The following is a 17,905-nucleotide window of genomic DNA, read 5'->3' on the forward strand; positions in this document are numbered from 1 at the left end:
TTCAGCCTTAGAAATTGTAAAAGATTTTTCGATTTGCTTTTTATGTAGATGGGCTTGAAAATGCATTTAGATTAGCCAAGTTTCCAGTGGACATTGAAAAAACTTAATTTTGTATAAATATAAAGATAAATATAAAAAAAAAAAAGAGGAGAACAAGAACAACAAAAGAAAAGAACACGAACAGAATGGGAACTAATGGGAAATAATGAAAATAGAATACAAAATTAACGACAATAAATAAAACAGCCAACAGCAATACGCAATTGGTCAGCAGAGTATTTATGTATAATTTAGCCTCAACAAAAGGTAATCTCGTTCTCTAATAGCGGTTGATTGAAATTAGTGCAGGTGAGAAATGATTTGAAGCGCTTTGTATTGCATTGGCAACCATTTCCGTTTGCTATCAATTGTCGCTGTCACCGTTTCCACAGTTGTCTAATGAAATCCTTTAATCAGTGCTTTAGACACCAAGGACAATTAGTAACAATGTAGACAGCCAGAGAGAGAGAGAGAGAGAGAGATAGAGAATGAGCGAGTGAGCGAGTGAGTGAGGTGAAAACACGTTCAATTTATGCAAGCTCTAATCAAGTTGGAACATCTGGAACATCTGAACGCCACGGGGGGCTTCACATGCCGCAAACAGCTATACTTAATTACTTGGAAATGCAGCCGCCACGGCACTTGGCTGCTCCATTGGGAAGTGTTTGCTCCCAATGGAGTCATTCACCCTGCCCCCTCTCACCAACAAAAAACAAAAGGACAGGGAAAAGAAACCTCAACGCGGGAGTCGAATCCAGCAACTGAATACTCGTTTAACATACTCGTAGTTATTATTTTAACAGAGCCATGTTCATGGCCCCCCACGGCTTTCAATGTATGCTTTATGGGCCATGATGGCTGGCTAGGCGGTTAACTGTGGTTAGATGTGGTTGGCAGCAGCTGGGTGGTTGGGTGGTTGGGTGGTTGGGCGGTTGGATGTAGGGAATTGAGGTGAGCGCATCGCAGCGCTAAAAGGCAAACAAAGGGAAATCAATCTTTGTAGGTACTTTCAGCATATTGGTAGGCATATGTGAGCGCACACACGCGCACCCACACATGAATTTAAGCATGAACTGTGCGTATGTGTGTGTGTGTGGGCACCACCGAACGGGGCTACAGGGGAATATTTGCATGCCTTTGTGGACTTTTTCCATATGATTTATGACCCAAATTGTAGGTGCACACACCAGCGTCTCATAATTACATACCCACACACACGCATATCTGCACATCTGTATGTTTGCCTCTGTGCGCCTCAGTGTCTTGGGAGCGCACGAAAGTATGCTACACTTTTGTTTTATGAGTTAATAAGGGGCGTGGCAGCTGAACGTTCGCCCATAATAATGATAGCCACATACATGAGTACATATGCGCATAAATGTGTGTGCTTTTAGCTAGCTGTGTGTGGGTGTGGATGCAGGTGCCTGAACAATATTTAAATTCAATGTTGTCTTCCATTTTCGTTGTCAGCCAGCAACTGTAAAATCGAAATTCAAGACTGTGGGTAACAAAAATAATCAAATATTTGTTACACAATACATACATATACATATACATAAAATAAAATATAAATTTTTTACACAGACTATAAATACGCTCAACTTTGATTCACATCAATGAAAAACAAATTCCTGCTTTCTTTGGAAAAAATAATAAAGTTCAGCTCAAACGGGAAATTCTCTCATATTAAATTTATACGTTAAATATAAACCGTATCAAAGTTTACACTGAAATTTACCAAAAAAAAAAAAAAGTATATGAAAAATATAAACAACAACAAAAATACATTTATTTATTCAATTCAAAGAATTTCTGCAAAATAAATTATTTTCCCGAATTTGGTAAACACCAAATAAATGAATGGAAATTATTTCACTTTCAGATTTTCCTTCCCCATTTCAACTTTGCTGCACCGAACTATTCATTTGTCGTTGGTGCCGGAGCAAATATATTTTTAAATATCAAAGAAAAATGTAATGTAATACTTGTTGGAATTTTCAAGTGTCCTTTTTCCCATTTTATCAATTAAAACAGCTTGCTAAAAATAAATATGTAGAGCTTTGTTTCGTCAAATCAACACTACAACAAATATTCCATGTAAAATAAAAATAACAAATCGGACTCTTACCTTTGCGAAATTGCGAACAAATTTAGGTACAATAAAAATATTCAAATAAATTGGAAATAAATGTATTTAGTGTAGTTCACCAAATAAAAAAGTAAAGGCAGCAGATTAACGTCTGGCCAAGCAAAGAGATAGAAAATCAATGCAAAGTAGTTAACTCAGCAAAGTGGGCTAAGGGATTAGTTGAATCCGCGCTGTAATCCACAAATGCTGATGCAGATATGGCGCTAATCCAATTGCCAGCGAGCATATAAAGCAGCGAGCAGAGCGCACTCTGATTTCGTCTTGGGGCAACGACAGAGGCCGGCTGGGCGCCCAACTGTGCGCCATGGAGTACAATATAAGTGGCATCGGGAATGTGTCGACTGCGCTGCGACCGGAGGCGCGTCTGTCGGCGGAGGGGCGCTTGCTGGGCTGGAATGTGCCGCCGGACGAGCTGCGGCACATACCCGAGCACTGGCTAACTTACCCAGAGCCGCCAGAGTCCATGAACTATCTGCTGGGCACACTCTACATATTCTTCACGCTCATGTCGCTGATTGGCAACGGGCTGGTCATTTGGGTCTTCTCGGCGGCCAAGTCGCTGCGAACGCCCTCCAACATACTGGTGATCAACCTGGCCATCTGCGACTTCCTGATGATGAGCAAGACGCCCATCTTCATCTACAACAGCTTTAACCAGGGCTTTGCGCTGGGCAACCTGGGCTGCCAGATCTATGGCATCATTGGCTCCTACACGGGCATCGGGGCTGGGGCGACGAATGCGTTTATCGCCTACGATCGCTACAACGTGATCACTCGACCCATGGAGGGCAAAATGACGCATGGCAAGGCCATTGCCATGATCATCTTCATCTACATGTATGCCACGCCCTTTGTGGTGGCCTGCTACACGGAGTCGTGGGGTCGATATGTGCCCGAGGGCTATCTGACCTCGTGCACCTTCGACTATCTGACGGACAACTTCGACACGCGCATGTTTGTGGCGACCATCTTCTTCTTCAGCTTCTGCCTCCCCACCACCATGATCCTGTACTACTACAGCCAGATTGTGAGCCACGTGTTCAGCCACGAGAAGGCACTGCGCGACCAGGCCAAGAAGATGAACGTCGAGTCGCTGCGCTCCAATGTGGACAAGAGCAAGGAGACTGCCGAGATACGCATCGCCAAGGCAGCCATCACCATCTGCTTCCTCTTCTTCGTGTCGTGGACACCCTACGGCGTAATGTCGCTGATTGGCGCCTTCGGGGACAAGAGCCTGCTGACGCCGGGCGTCACCATGATACCGGCCTGCACGTGCAAGATGGTGGCCTGCGTAGACCCGTTCGTGTATGCGATCAGCCATCCCAGATACCGCATGGAGCTGCAAAAGCGCTGCCCCTGGCTGGCCATTAGCGAAAAGAACCCCGAGTCCACCACGGTGGCCTCGACGACGACCACGCAGGAGCAACAGCAGACGACAGCGGCGTAGAGCTCGACTGCTCCTCTACTGCTCCTGAATGCCTGAACAAATGACTCGAACTCAACTAATCTAGACTCGTAATACTAAGCGCCAGGAAACTCTATAATAGCAACTGAAACGAAACAGAAGTGTGTAAACAATAATATTTAATATATATTTTAAATCTCATCTTTAGCCTCATTCACAAGAAAAATAAATAAATAGTTAACTAATGCAAGCAATGAGAAACAAACACCATGTTCTCTGTCTCCCTCTCGCGCCCACTCGGGGCAGCTGAGAAAGCAAAAGCAAAGTGGGTGAAAGACAATGCGTGAACGTTGAATATGTTGTTCTAGTTTGCGACTGTAGCATGCAGTCCACAATACCATCCACAATCCACACCCAATGAAGCCCGCTCGCTCGTGCTCGCTCTGTCTCTCACTGGAATGCGTTTGCGCAAACGGAATGAAACACTCTGGCAGTGAAACGCGAGCGGAACTAAAGGTTTGCAATCAGAACTTGGCATCCACAGACTGATAACAGCATGTGGGCATATCTAATGCATACGACGGCCCCTTGCATGAAATCTGAACTTTATTTACAGCTTCCACATGAGCTCCACAGGACATTTATCATTTCTCTTAACTTAAATCACGCTCTGCACTTGCCGTCCACAAAGAATCCACATGCTCGCTCATAGATATATATATATTTATATATATATATGGATGTATATATTTCCCCTCTTCACCGAAGGCGCCTAGACGCCTTTCCCATGCTCAGCTGCGCCATGGCTCAAAAGATTTTTTTTAAGACCCGTTGTCTGTTTATATGGCGCCTTCTTCTTCTATATAGTTTAGCAAGTGAAAGAGCATATAGGTTTTGCTATGAAATATTATATATATTTTTTTAGGGAGATACATTATGTATATATTATTAAGAAATACTTTGATAATATTATGGTATCTTGATCAAGTTAAAGTGTCTGTTATTTTTGACAGCCCTTTTATTCGGTTAAGTATGGCACAGTCTGTTCCAGCCGATTGCAGTTAAGTTATTGTCATCTACTGCCTCATCCTGCAGTCGGTGCCCCGCGGCCAACAGCCATTGCCTGTGCTTTTTCCCGCCTCGCTTTGCGGCAAACCCGAAAACCGCGAGCCAACAGCAGCAGCAGGAGCAGCAGCAGAGACTGCCGCAGCACATAAACCAAAATCTTTTGCAGGAACAGAAACGAAGCAAAATTAATGAAAATCACCCGCAAACATACACACGCACACGCCCTCTTCTCACATACACGAAGGAACACACACACACACATGCACACTCACCCTCACAAAGCGAGACAATTAAAACGGCAGCCACAAATGTCCTTGCGGTGCACGCCAATGAGTGACTGCCGCCGGGACGAACTGCCGACAGCCGACAGCCGACAGTCGAGAAGCGAGAAGCATTCGCGGCACATTTGTCTTCCACGAATTTCACTTTCGCACTCATTAATTAAGATAATTAGGCCTTTTCGACGCCTTCAGAGTTCAACCTGGCAAATGGCACCCAACAAACGTAACACCAGCCGCACGAAGGACTCACTCGAAGGACGACCTCGTCGCAACGTCGCTTATTAAGCGACAGTTCGAAGCTCAAGCAGCGGCGCCTGTAATAGTCTTAGACCCGAACTGCAATTTTGAATGGTTTTGCGTGGGCACTCGAAGGCTTTAATGACTGGCCTTAGCACACGGTTCGCCTTTTTTTACGTGGGACTCGAGCACACGCCACACACACACATACACAAGTTTCAATTCAACTTGCGTGCCAACCAAGCACTTGACTTTGGCTAATACAGTTGTGTTAGTGAGCATCTTAGGCACGAGCAGCACTGCAAATAAAACTGTGTTAAATTAAAAAAAAATAAATAAAAATAAAAAAATGCAAAAAATTGGACATATACATTTATATTTAATAAATAAAATTATACTTCAAAATATACATATATTTATAATGATAAAGATAAAAGTTATATCACACAGAATATTCGAGTATTGTTATATGTATTATACAAATCAATAATACAAAAATGTATATGTATATAAAAATATATATGTACATTCTTTGACCAGAATTTATTGATTATATATTTGAAAAATATATATTTATATTTTCATGTATATGCATACATATATATAATTCATTATAAAACTTCATTTAAAATAATTTCATAATTGAATATATATACATATCTTAGATAACAAATAAAAAGAGGATTACGCTGCAATAAATCAGTAAAATATATCGAGTGCAAACTCAATATTAAGAACATAATTTATCAAGTAAACAAAATAACGTTACTCTCAACCATTTTATTTAAAGGTTCTCATGTATTAAGGAAATTTATGGAATAATATTTTATAAATATAATATTAATATGAAGTATTTATTCATAAAGTATAAAATTTCTTAAGCTTAAATAGATCAATAAAACAAAATTATTATTTAAAAAAAAAAAAAATAAATAAGATACAGACTAGGAATCAGAAAAGGAAAGATGGAAAACTAATCTAAGTTGAATAAACGTGACGAAAACAACGATGAATTTATATTTCGTCATACAGCGGGCAATTGCGGCAATTCCTGCAACTAATTGAGATTTGCATGATTCTTGTTAAGGTTTCCCTGTCTAGCGGAAAGAATAATTGGGCAATGCTTAAATTATGTGCCGCATAGCTGTTATGGTCTCAGCCATCTTTTGTGGCAATGTGCTAATATTTTTAGATCCGTTTTGTGCTCCGTGCTTCGTGCTTCGTGCTTCGTGCTCGGCGCTGTGCCAATGAGTGTGCAGGCATTGCGTATATGCCCGCTAGTCCCTCGTTAATTGCAATGCTTGTCATTTGCCTGTCAATTTGCATTTAAATTACAAAATTTAAATGCTTTGGTTGTTGTTGTTGTTATTGTTGTTGTTGTTGCTGATGCTAAGTGCGTTGAGCATTCTACACACTTTATGACCAGCAGGAGGCAGCTGATATTAAAGGCGGCAGCAACAGCGCATTCGTCAAAGCGACCAGAGCCATTGGCTCTTAGTCACTTGGAATGCCATAGATACTTTGACAGATGTCATTGCGAGTCGTGCTCTCCAACACAAGCACACACAAGCACACACACACACACGAGCACACTCAGACAAGACTCAGGCTTAACCCAATCTTTTGTTTACGCTGCCTCATTGGCCGCTGCCTGGCTAATTCTCAATGAGCACGGCCTAGCTGGAGCAATGTTTTTCGGCTAATTTTGTTGCAAATTGCTCGACTGTAAAAAAGAGGAACGAAATGGCCCAGCCTCACGGCCACGCGCCACACGGTCGCAGGGCCACACGGCCTGACCTCGAACTTTGCTCTCTGATGCGAAGGCGAGATGCTGGATGTTGGATGTTGGGCACTGTTTGCCGTTTAATTAAAGCAACGCCCACGCACCACGCCCTTATCAGGCGCCAGCACTCCCTTTTTGCCACATCCTGTGCGTGTTGACCTTATTATGTTAACTTTGTGTGTGCAGTGCATAAACTGTGATAAAAATCGCATATTCTACGCCACGCCGCTCGCCCCATTTTAAATGTCTATAATTTATGTTGGCCGTTAAACTGGCTGCCGGCTTCGCTTGGCCTGGCTTTTGCTTTTGCTTTTGCTTTGGCTTTAGCTTTAGCTTTGGCTTACAACAATTTGATGGCATATAATTATTAGTTCGTATAATTTATGGCTTCATTTTAGCTTAAAAAGTTGCGCCAGCTGAGTCAATCCTGTATACACACAGATATACATATACATACATATATATATATATATGTGTGTATGTCCGCTTTGCTGATTTATAACTAATTTCGCTGGAGTTTTTTACGAGCTATCAAAAGTGCAGCTGCTTTGAATTTTAATAAACATCACTGCCAAGCAATATGCAACCGATCCAAATTGGCTTTGAGCTCTCAACCATAATTCACTAAAAGCTCATCCTTAATCGCATTATGCAATTTCATAAAATGTTTAGTGTTTTTGTAAATTGAGGTTATGGTTACAGTTAATATTTAGCTAAAATTAAAAACGTTTTATTTCCGTGTATTTTGAGCTACAGATTACCTGCAGGTAAGACCACATGAGCTGCCAAATAAACAATTTATATTATTACGTGACTGTGGCTTGCTTTCCACATGCGCTGCGACTCCAATTTAATTTTTTGAAACTTATGAGAGATAAGTGCAAATATATATAGTATTGTCTAAGGATTGGCAGTAAATTATTAAAGCCTTTAAGTAGACAGTTGACATCAGTTGATAGATTTCAGTTCTTCACAAACTGTCATCAGTCAAACCTAGCATTAAGTAAGATCAAGTATTTATTATAAATAAATATAAATTAATTAAATAAATAAAGTGGGAGACATTCCACGAAAGCTCCCTCTTTTATTTATTTATCAATATATAATATGCATATATGTACATGCAGTAGAACGTTCAGACCGACTGCTTAAGCCTTTTCCACTATTAAATTAACTTTAAGTTATTCAATTGAATGTTGAAAAGATTTTATATGTCATAATTATGAGCCACAATTTTTACTTACTTTACATTTCTATGTAGACAATGTAAGCAATATTTGTAAGTTGTAAATACCTTGAAATATTTGGCTTTGTGTCTGCTTTGACTCGTCAAAAATGATTTTATTTGGCAATCCACAACTGACCAATGGAGCAAACCACAATGAATTCCGTGCACAATGACTATTTATTAATACATAGTTTATTTACCTATTTAATAAATGAAATTCCAAAGACCTCGCTCATTTCAAGTGGCGAAGCAAACCCTAAAATTTAACTGAAGAATGCTGAAAATGTCTTCTTGCGGATATTTCGCAGCGCAAAGAGGGCTGGGTATGTACTTTGAATGGCTGCGAGTGGGTCGCCCGCATGCAAATAATTGCATCAAAGTTTTACAGGAGCCGACCTCCTGCTGCCTCTTGGCCGCGTGGCTGTTTGGCCTCCTGCCCTGCTGGTCTCCTGATATCTGTTCACAGTGACACCAACTGCATTGCGGTTCGGGCGCGTCAAAAACTATTTGTTCGAGAATTTGTACTTGCTGTTAAGTTTTTCATGTTTTTGTTTTTGTTTTGTTTTTTTTTTTTTTTTTTGCTTTCTGTTTTTGTTTTTGTTTGTTGTTTTTGTTTTTGTGTGTGTCAACAAAACAAAGGGCCAAAGTGTCGGCCTCCTCTGTCTCAGGCAGTCGTCACTTGGCTGCTGGCCAACAATTGCGCAGCTCAGCACATAAACATATCCATTTTCCTTGGCCTGCCAACTAAGTCAAACACAAGACGTGGCGAAGCCAACGAAATTTGACTTTAAGACACGACCCACTGCAAACTCTGGCAACTCTGGCAGCCCTGGCAAACAGTGTGCACAACAACACTAAATATGCAAAACATGCTAATTTCAGTACGTTCTCTACTTCAAATAAGGCTTGAGCTAACTTTTAATTTATGCACCCAATTGACTTAAATTTCGCTTGGAATTATTTAATATATCTGGGAATATTCCATTAACATACTCCTAAATACATAAATACTTGAGCAAAACTTTCTAAATTAGATAAATGTACCAGAAAATGAGTTTCTACAGCAGTTCTAAGGTGCGTGTTACGTTGTTTTGATTTTTTTGAATTAAATTGTTCATGCCTATTAAAAGTTTGCATAGGGGTAAAAAGTTTTGCCATGTATTTATAACATGATGATGTAAACGAATGGTAAAAACGGCCAATATTGAAGTTATCTCCTGTTACGTAATAAACTACGTAACTGTTGTGGATTAACAGCAAGCAGGCAAACCAAAGGGGGTGATAATGCGTAAAAGACTCTACTATTTTGTTTCTAAAAAGGTTTTTGCATATTATTTAAATAAATATAAATATAAATAAAACTGAGATCGGATTTAGACTGAAGAGTGTTTCGTCAGCTATTACAAAAGTAATTCTTAGAATTGTTATTGAGATTTTATAAAAGTTGCTCACTTTAGGAAAAACTGCTCTGATTAATAGAGCAATCAGGTCGACTCTCTCTGACACACGCTAGAGGGCTACATGACTTCACTCGTAACATATGTGTCAGACAGTCCATTTGCAACGAAGTCGAAAGAGTGATTGAGCAGCACGAAACGTATTGAGTTGTAGTTGGAGTGCGCCTCAGGTCTCCTAGCTGCCTTCAGTAAAATAATAATTAAAATGGAATGAAAAAGATGCCAAAACGTAAAGGCGTCGACTCACTCGAGTTATTGCATGCATTAACGACTTTGTATTTACTTGGCTCGGTCGCTTGAGGCTCAAGTGAAAAGAAGGCACGACGAAAATAGACTGCAAGCGCTCAAACGCAGTGATCACAGTTCTATACGCTATGCGTATACTTTTACTCTCTCCCTCTCCCTCTCTCAGTCTCTCTCTCTCTTTTTCTCACTCTCTCTGTCTCTCTCACTTCCCTTCTGTTCGGCTGAATATTTTACCTTAGTGACATACACAAATGCACTCTTTACCTTCAATGTCAGTCGAACACCTTTTTTGACATTCATGCAGCTCTCTAACGCACTTAAGCTCATTAATCTAAACAATCAACAACACTAAATTATTAGCCCACGTAATGTAAAAAAAAAAATTATAAATAAATAAAAAAGTTCAGACAAGTAAAAACCATATCCATGATATATACATTTTTTATAGTGAGTGCAAAAATAAATTTATTGGCAGACTTAAACAAAAGCCTCAGTTATTTTTGTCCGTACATCGCTTGGGGCAAGTTTTTGCCGTAACAAATCAATTTTCTATTATACATAAATATATACAGATATTTTTGTTTGCCAGGATGAACTCACCAATAAGCTCGCCGGGATATAACTTTTTGTATTATGGATTTGAGCGCAACTATAACAAGACGCTTAAAATATAAAATATTTTAAAATTGCTGCGCACGGAAAATTGAAAAGTGTCCCAAGGCAATTCCCAAACAAGTGAATACAAATTGGCTCTAGAAACAAGAAAAAAAAGATCAACAAAAAAAAAAAAACAAAAAGCAGCAAACGCAATAAAACTTTTTGAACCTCGAAGCTTAAAATACTTTAACAAGCTGAACTTGAAATCGAAATGGAAATCAAAATGGAAATGGAAATAAATCACGTTGAATATGACGCGTATAAAATCAAAGGCTTGCTCAGGTTGCGAAACTTCCTCTTCAACTGGCTGTGTAACAAGCCCCGATGTTTGCCTAATGCCGCTGCCAACATTGTCAACTGGAAACTCTAACAACTGCTAACTGCTAACTACTAACAAGCGGCAAATGGCAGCTACTGCCGCAACTTGAGCTCGTAAAGCTGCCGCCCAAGGACAAGTTCTAACAACGTTAGCCAAGGCAGAGCCTCCGTTGACGGCGACGGCAACGGTGACGGTGATGTTGATGGAGACGGAGAGGGGGCTGAAGGAGTTGAGGGTCGGGCCATTTGATTTTTACGACCATCACTAACGAGTTGCAGTTGCAGTGGCGCAGCCATTGAACGGGCTACGAACAAATAAATACAACGTGGCGTATGAGCGATATATGCCTAAAGAGGCAATCAGACCGCCCCCACGTACAACGCGAAGCCTGAACCATTTCGCATTCATGGCATTACACCTTAAATGCATTTTAAGCCCTTTAACTGAGCAGGTGACATCAATATTATACAAATCGACTTAAAGATACCATTCAAACCGTCTGCACAACAGGGCGTATGGGAAATAAATGGCCAAACAATATCCGGCTTAAACTGTGGATGTGAAATGCAATCTTTTTCTCAAATTCAGTCTTAGATAGTTTCATGTAAGCAAGAAGAAAAAACTCGGTGCATACGGGCTATACTATGTGCAATAGAATTTAACATTGAACAATTATTCTATGATGTACTAAACATCATAATATGATGGTGCGTATGAGTGATATTTTAGCCATGAATCTAATAGGCCAACAGGCATAGTGCAATAGCTTATGAAGTGTATATAGCAAAGATCTAGGGAGAAGCCGAATAGGAATAGAACCCCTGAGCCTCACCTGATCCCCTCAGTTTGATTCCAGCATAAAATATAAAACATAAATTATAAAATATAAAATATAAAAATTAAAACATAAAATTTAAAATATAAAATATATAATATAAACTATAAAATATATAATATAAAATATAAAAAAACGAATAAAAATAAAATTAGCATTTTCGATCATAAATCTCAATATCCTGGTCATAAATATATACACTCCGCTTCCATCTGCCCTGTTACATACACCTTAACAAAGCCAATATACCCAGATTTCCCACTTTTAATGGAGTCCGAGTAAAAAAAGGTGAAAGCTCCAAGTAGGTAACAGCAGCAACAGCAACTGCAACTGGCCAATTAAATCGTTTTTTTAAATATTGCAATATATGTACCTTGAAAATCAAACATGTTGCCAATTAAACAGAAATAAATATATAAATTAAAAATAAGAATAAAATTAAGAAATTTACGCCAATTATTTTCATATGGTTTAATGGGAATAAAAAGATTTCAGACTTTGTTTTCTTAACCCAAAATACTTACAATAATATTAGTTGTTGGTGCGTAGTTCAATATTGCTTTTATCAATATGCTAAGCTCTTAAGAAAAGCAAACAAAATAAGATTTTGTTAACCTGGACAAAGAGGACGTTTGACAATTCCCCTGACCATAAAACGTTGTAGAATTTAGAAATATGTTTTTTTTTTTTGCGTTTTCTTTTGAAATTTGTTATATACATATATAACTGAGCAATCGAGAGATTGTGTACAATGTACATATTGGCATATGATGGCAGCGCCAAAAGGAAAACAATCAATAAAATTCTGTTCTTTTGCCATAATCTCCAAAACATCAAAAAAAAGACAAAAAATAAGAAATGCAACAAAAATATGGGAAAAGGGAAGCATCAAAAATCAATATGCTGCATTGCATAAAAGCTGGCGTAATTTTTGCACTAAGGCGATAAACGACAAGGCAAAGCTGGAAAAACTCTGCAAATTCAAAGGCTGCAGATACAATGCCTGCATGTCACACACATATATGTGTGTTTTCATGTGTGTGTGTGCCAAAAGTTGTGCATATGCTGGCAAGTGTTGCCAACGTTAAGCAAAAACAATTTATTTTTATGTGTCTATGTTTGAAATTAAAATTTGCATATGCCCCAAAGAGTCGCAGTCATTCTGCGGGCTGCCAGACTGACAGACCGGCCGACAGGCAGGCAGACAGAGACTGACAGGAGCGAGCTCTACTTCCTGGTCCCGATCTCAGTCTGAATTCTGTTTGCCTGAATCTGAGTAAATGTTGCCACAATTCGAGTCAGTGCCGCAATCACAATTGGAGTCATGGCCGCAGCGAGTTTCAGTTGCAACTGCACATGTGACAACTGATGCGATGCGCTGATTTCCAAATCGGAGTCTGAAACGAATGCGGATGCAGCTACATGTCAGCAGCTCCTCAAGTGAGCGTTGCCAGCGATTGCAATCTATTCTATAAAAACCAATTTGACGAAAGCAAATGCATGGCAATCGCATCAAAAACTTTGCTTGACAACTCAGACGATTGCGGTTGGATGAAAATATTCCCGTCAGTTCAATAAAATTAATCCAAATTGCTGGCGAAGTGTGCGAAATGAATAAAATATCAATGAGTTGCGAATCTTGCTGTTGTTGTATTTAATCAAACTTTGTTTTTTATTTTCATTGCATGTTCGAAATATATTTATATTTATAGTTGATATACTGCCAAATATATATATATAGTTAATGTACCTCCTAAATTCAGGGATTTATGACCACATGCAGTCTTCAACATTTGCCCAGTCGGGAGGCACTTGAGCAGCAGCTTCGGCCAGGCCATAAGTCAGGCAGCGGCAGGTCTAGCCAACGGATCTGCTGTCATGCGAGCGATAAGGCCATTTGACAGAGGCACACGCAAAGCGCGCACAAGCCGACAAGTTGAGACGCGCACCGAAAACCCCACAGCTGTGCAACATGTCTGCCGATAGCCGAACAGCGAACAGCAACCAAAAAAAAAAAAAAAAGAAAGAAAAATGCCGCCACAGGGAGTGAATGGCACGACATATCGGCGAGTGTTGGTGCCACTCGAAACGCTTCTTCTGCTCCAGCCACACGCCTGTCAATCCGGCCGCAAAAAGGGACTAGAAGATAACAATCGCAGTGTCGTTCTGCAGCAGCAGCAGCAACAGTAACCGAATGCAAATCACAGGGATGCGAACGTGCCTAGTTGTGAATCCTTGCTCCTTGGTCCTGCGTCCTAGACTTACCAAAAGTTTTCGGCTCTCTATGTATTTCTACCCACTGAGAGTTTAAATTTATTGTTTATCCCGCTTTTGCAAATTTAATCCCTTCTCCACGCGCAGCAGTTCGTTTCGTGCTGCTACATTTGTTACTTGCTTATCTTCAAATAATGTCCCAAATGACCAATTTGGAATACATTACACATTTACTTTAATTTAATTTAAATTTAATGAACAATTAGTTTACACAATTTATTCATAGATTGTATATAGAACAATATTAATGAATTAATGTGTATAAAAAATAATATTCTTACATTAAATTTTTTTTTAAATTTTTATACTCAAAATATACTATCTATTATAATTATTTTTAATAATTTTTATCGTTTATCAGATTAAAGCAAATTGAAGAAACTTGAGCGGAGCTTTGACCGGGCCATAAGTCGAGTAGCGACAGCTAACAAACCATTTTAATGTATCATAAATTGTTTAATATATATTTTTAACAAAAATCACAATGCTGGACAAATGTAAAGTTGTTATTTATTTATTTTATTTTTTTTTTTTTTGGTAATTCGTATTAATTGATTTGAATTCGGTAGAATCTGTAGCTCTGTGATGTTTAGATGCTGAGTTTGTGTTCTATCATAAGGCCTAATATCTCCTATTCCCAACTTGAGGATTCTTCGTTCATAAAAAAAAAAGAAAAGAACCAAGTGAATATTTAATACTCTGGACCACAGTTTTCTTTAAATCGTTTTGTGATTTAGAAACTAATTTCAGATAGGGAAAAACAAAGCAAATATATATATGTATATTTATAAATTTACTAGAGTTACAAGTTTCATACATTCTATTTTAATCAAACTTGACTATCTTAAAGCAAAGGCTACTTAAAGTTATTCTTGCCCTAAGTCTCAACCATAACTCTGTGAAGTAATTCGTAGTACTAGGCCTTTTTCAAGCTATCCTCAAGTTTGGCTAAAATCTTTTAAATAACAAATGCTGAGCTGTGAATTTAGTTTTATGCCAGTGGCAAACGTGACGAAATATAATTTTTTTTGCAAACAATTTGTTTGCTAATTTTGTTAATGTCCGTCAGACAGAGCAAAATTTATTCCTGTGCGAAGTAAACAAAAGAAGAATCAAAGTAAAGTGAAGCTTCGACTCGACGGCTTCGACGTCTTGGCATATGTATATTGATTGGTTATCCGTGAGGGATTGGCGACGTGCCTGTTCGTTCGCATTAGTGCAAATAGACATTTTGTGGCGGCCGCCCACATAAGGGGCCCAAATGCCCCGATAGCCAATTTTAATGACAACAGCGATTGAATGAAATTATCAATCTATGGGCCGTTGGCCGTTGGCCGATGGCCGTTTGCTGTTGGGTCAGGCCCAAAAAGGCAACGCAATCAAATTGATTGTATTTACTTTGACACCAACGTCCACAAGCGGCATCTCTGGCCTTCCGGCCCGACCACGGGCTCTGCCCGGACTCTGTGCCCATTTGACTTAAATACGGTTTTTGGCTCGTTAAGTGTAACTAACAAGTTTTCAATGCCCTGATGCTCTGTAGTCGGTCCTTTCGCTGTCCTTATTGTTTGTTGTTTTTATTTATTTTTTTTTTTTCTTCGTAATGCCACACCCGAAATTTTGAAGGGCATATTGTTTGGGTTGGCGTATGTCAAGCGGCAGACATAAATTTTGGGCATTCGAGAACAGATTTCTGATTCTCCCAAAGCGATGCTGGGCAAATTAAGTTATCGAAGTTCAGTCGATAAAAAAAAGGTTTGCTCTTTAAAGTATCTATTGGATTTTAAAGAGTGGAAGTGAATGTAAGAGAATGATCTGTTGCTTAAAATATATTACTACGAAAATCAATATTAAAATCAGTTTAAATATTTTCATTTGTTATATTGTAAAATATTGTATCATTACGGATACTGTATTATTCACATATTTTGTATAATTATTATCGGAATATGAATTAAGTCAGAATATTGTACTGCAACTAAAGTCAGTAAATTGCTAGAATCATTAGGAAAATATAGAAGAGTTTACAATGTTAGTTTCACTCATTTAGCCAATTTTTAGTAACTTTCCTTAAGAATCGCATTGCAGCTCATTAAAGATGTCGACTATGTTATATAGTCAGAACGATTCAATTAATTTTTTTTTCGGGTTATCTCAGACTGCGTAAAACTCTCAGTTTGATCACGAATTTCGTACAGGCAGGCCGCTGCGCCGTAAGACTTTTAAAGGGCGGGAGGGAGACGAAGTAAAAACAAAATAATAAAATACATGCACAATAAATAAATAAAAAAGCATAAAATAATCATGTCACGTGCGAATTGATTGAATTTCAGTGACGCCATTTTGTTTCGAGCCGAACGAAGGCGCCGCCGCTCTCGTCCTGGTGTCCCGGTGTCCTGTTGTCCTTTTACCGGCAGCCGCCCCAAAAATGGCCCATGCTGGGTTTCCTTTGCCCCTTTCGGTCGCTCGACTCAGTCGTTTCATTTAATGGCCACAGACAAAAGGTATTTAATATAATGCTCGCCACTTGGGCAGGTAATTTGAGCTATGAGCACACGCTACACTCGCAGAAAATTCGCTTCTGTTCAGCGTCACGATGCGAGTTGGACGCAACGAAAAAATATAAATCCGCTCCGAAATGCCAAGAATTCCAATACACATGCCCACATGCACACAATGCAACCAACCAACAAAAACCACGGCTTAGATCGTGACGAAAAAGCAAAAATCTCTTAACCAATATGTGTGTGTGTGCGTGTGTGTATGTATGTTTATGCCTGCAGCCAGCATTCTGCATTAAGCTATTATTTTGGACAAAAAAAAAACAAAACAAACGCACACATATTATGTATTTTAGCCATACTTAGAATAACTAAAAATATACCTTTTTATTTATGACTAAAATGATTATTGTTAATTTTATCTTTCTTTTATTTTTGTAACTATGTGTATTTATCCTCAAGAAAAGAAGTAAATTCAAAATATTATTTTTTCTATATCTATATAACATAATTAATATATACAAATAAATATATAGTATGTACATATGTCAAATATTAGCTTAAACATATTTTAAATATAATTACCCAAATATTTGCAAGTGTACTTTTGAATTCATTTGAATTGCCTTTTTTATGATTATCTTACGATTTAGTACGAAAATTAGGTTTTTAAGGCAGCTAATACAGCTAATATAGCCACTCTGATTTAAGGGTATGGGTATAAAAACTCTGACTGCGTTTCACGCAAAAGACGTGGCTTTTTTTTAAACGAAATTCGAAATTATCGTTTTTATGCGTTCGCCATGAGAAATCTGGCCAAAAACTGCCCCAGCTAAATTGTTAAAGTCAGCGAGCTCACAAAAACAAACACTTTTATGGCCACATCCCCACCCACGCCTACGTTCATGTCCACGCTCAGTGCGATGTCGCTTGGCGTCGACCCACTCAAATTCACAGCTACTGTCCAATTCAGTTCGGACTTTGCTTTCAAACTGCCATTGTTATTGTTTCACTTGCAATGAAGGTGTCATCATATTTTTTCAATTTCATGCAGATTTTTTATTTGTTTTTTGCTTGCGCTGAAAAGTGTGCATTCGGTTAGGTTGTCCATGGCATCGGCATGGTCGAGATACGTGTGATCTACAAAGAATTGAGACAAATTCTTAAAGTAAAAAAAAGTTACAAAATTTTCATTTTGCCTTAACTCGAAATAGGCAGGAAAAATTTCTAAAATTAATTATATATTTACTCATTTCTTTTATGCTTTAAATAGTTTCTGATATACCTGAGCGGCACTAGTGTAGCGTGCTCAGTCGCCTCTCTATGCGATTCGCAGAAAAGTCAGCAAAAATATGAGCGCGTGTTTGTTGAGGAAAAAATGCTTGTAGCTGCTTTATGGCATGAAAGGGGCCAAAGTGAAATCGGA

The 17,905-nt window shown here is 38.8% G+C and overlaps 1 protein-coding gene across 1 annotated transcript; it reads left to right on the plus strand.

Moving 5' to 3' along the window:
• The first annotated feature begins 2,431 nt into the window (after positions 1-2,431).
• Positions 2,432-3,858, plus strand: Rh3 (Rhodopsin 3). The gene has a single exon (XM_018000968.2). The coding sequence runs from the start codon at positions 2,493-2,495 to the stop codon at positions 3,633-3,635; it is 1,143 nt and encodes a 380-aa protein (XP_017856457.1). The 5' UTR covers positions 2,432-2,492; the 3' UTR covers positions 3,636-3,858.
• Positions 3,859-17,905: the final 14,047 nt, after the last annotated feature.

The sequence above is a fragment of the Drosophila arizonae genome, chromosome 2, assembly GCF_054131065.1.
Source record: "Drosophila arizonae isolate 15081-1271.41 chromosome 2, UAZ_ARI_1.0, whole genome shotgun sequence".
NCBI classification, from domain to species: domain Eukaryota; kingdom Metazoa; phylum Arthropoda; class Insecta; order Diptera; family Drosophilidae; genus Drosophila; species Drosophila arizonae.

What these genes read in the sequence shown, in the direction of transcription:
- Rh3 (XM_018000968.2), top strand. Translation starts at nt 2,493, where the DNA reads ATGGAGTACAATATAAGTGGCATCGGGAATGTGTCGACTGCGCTGCGA.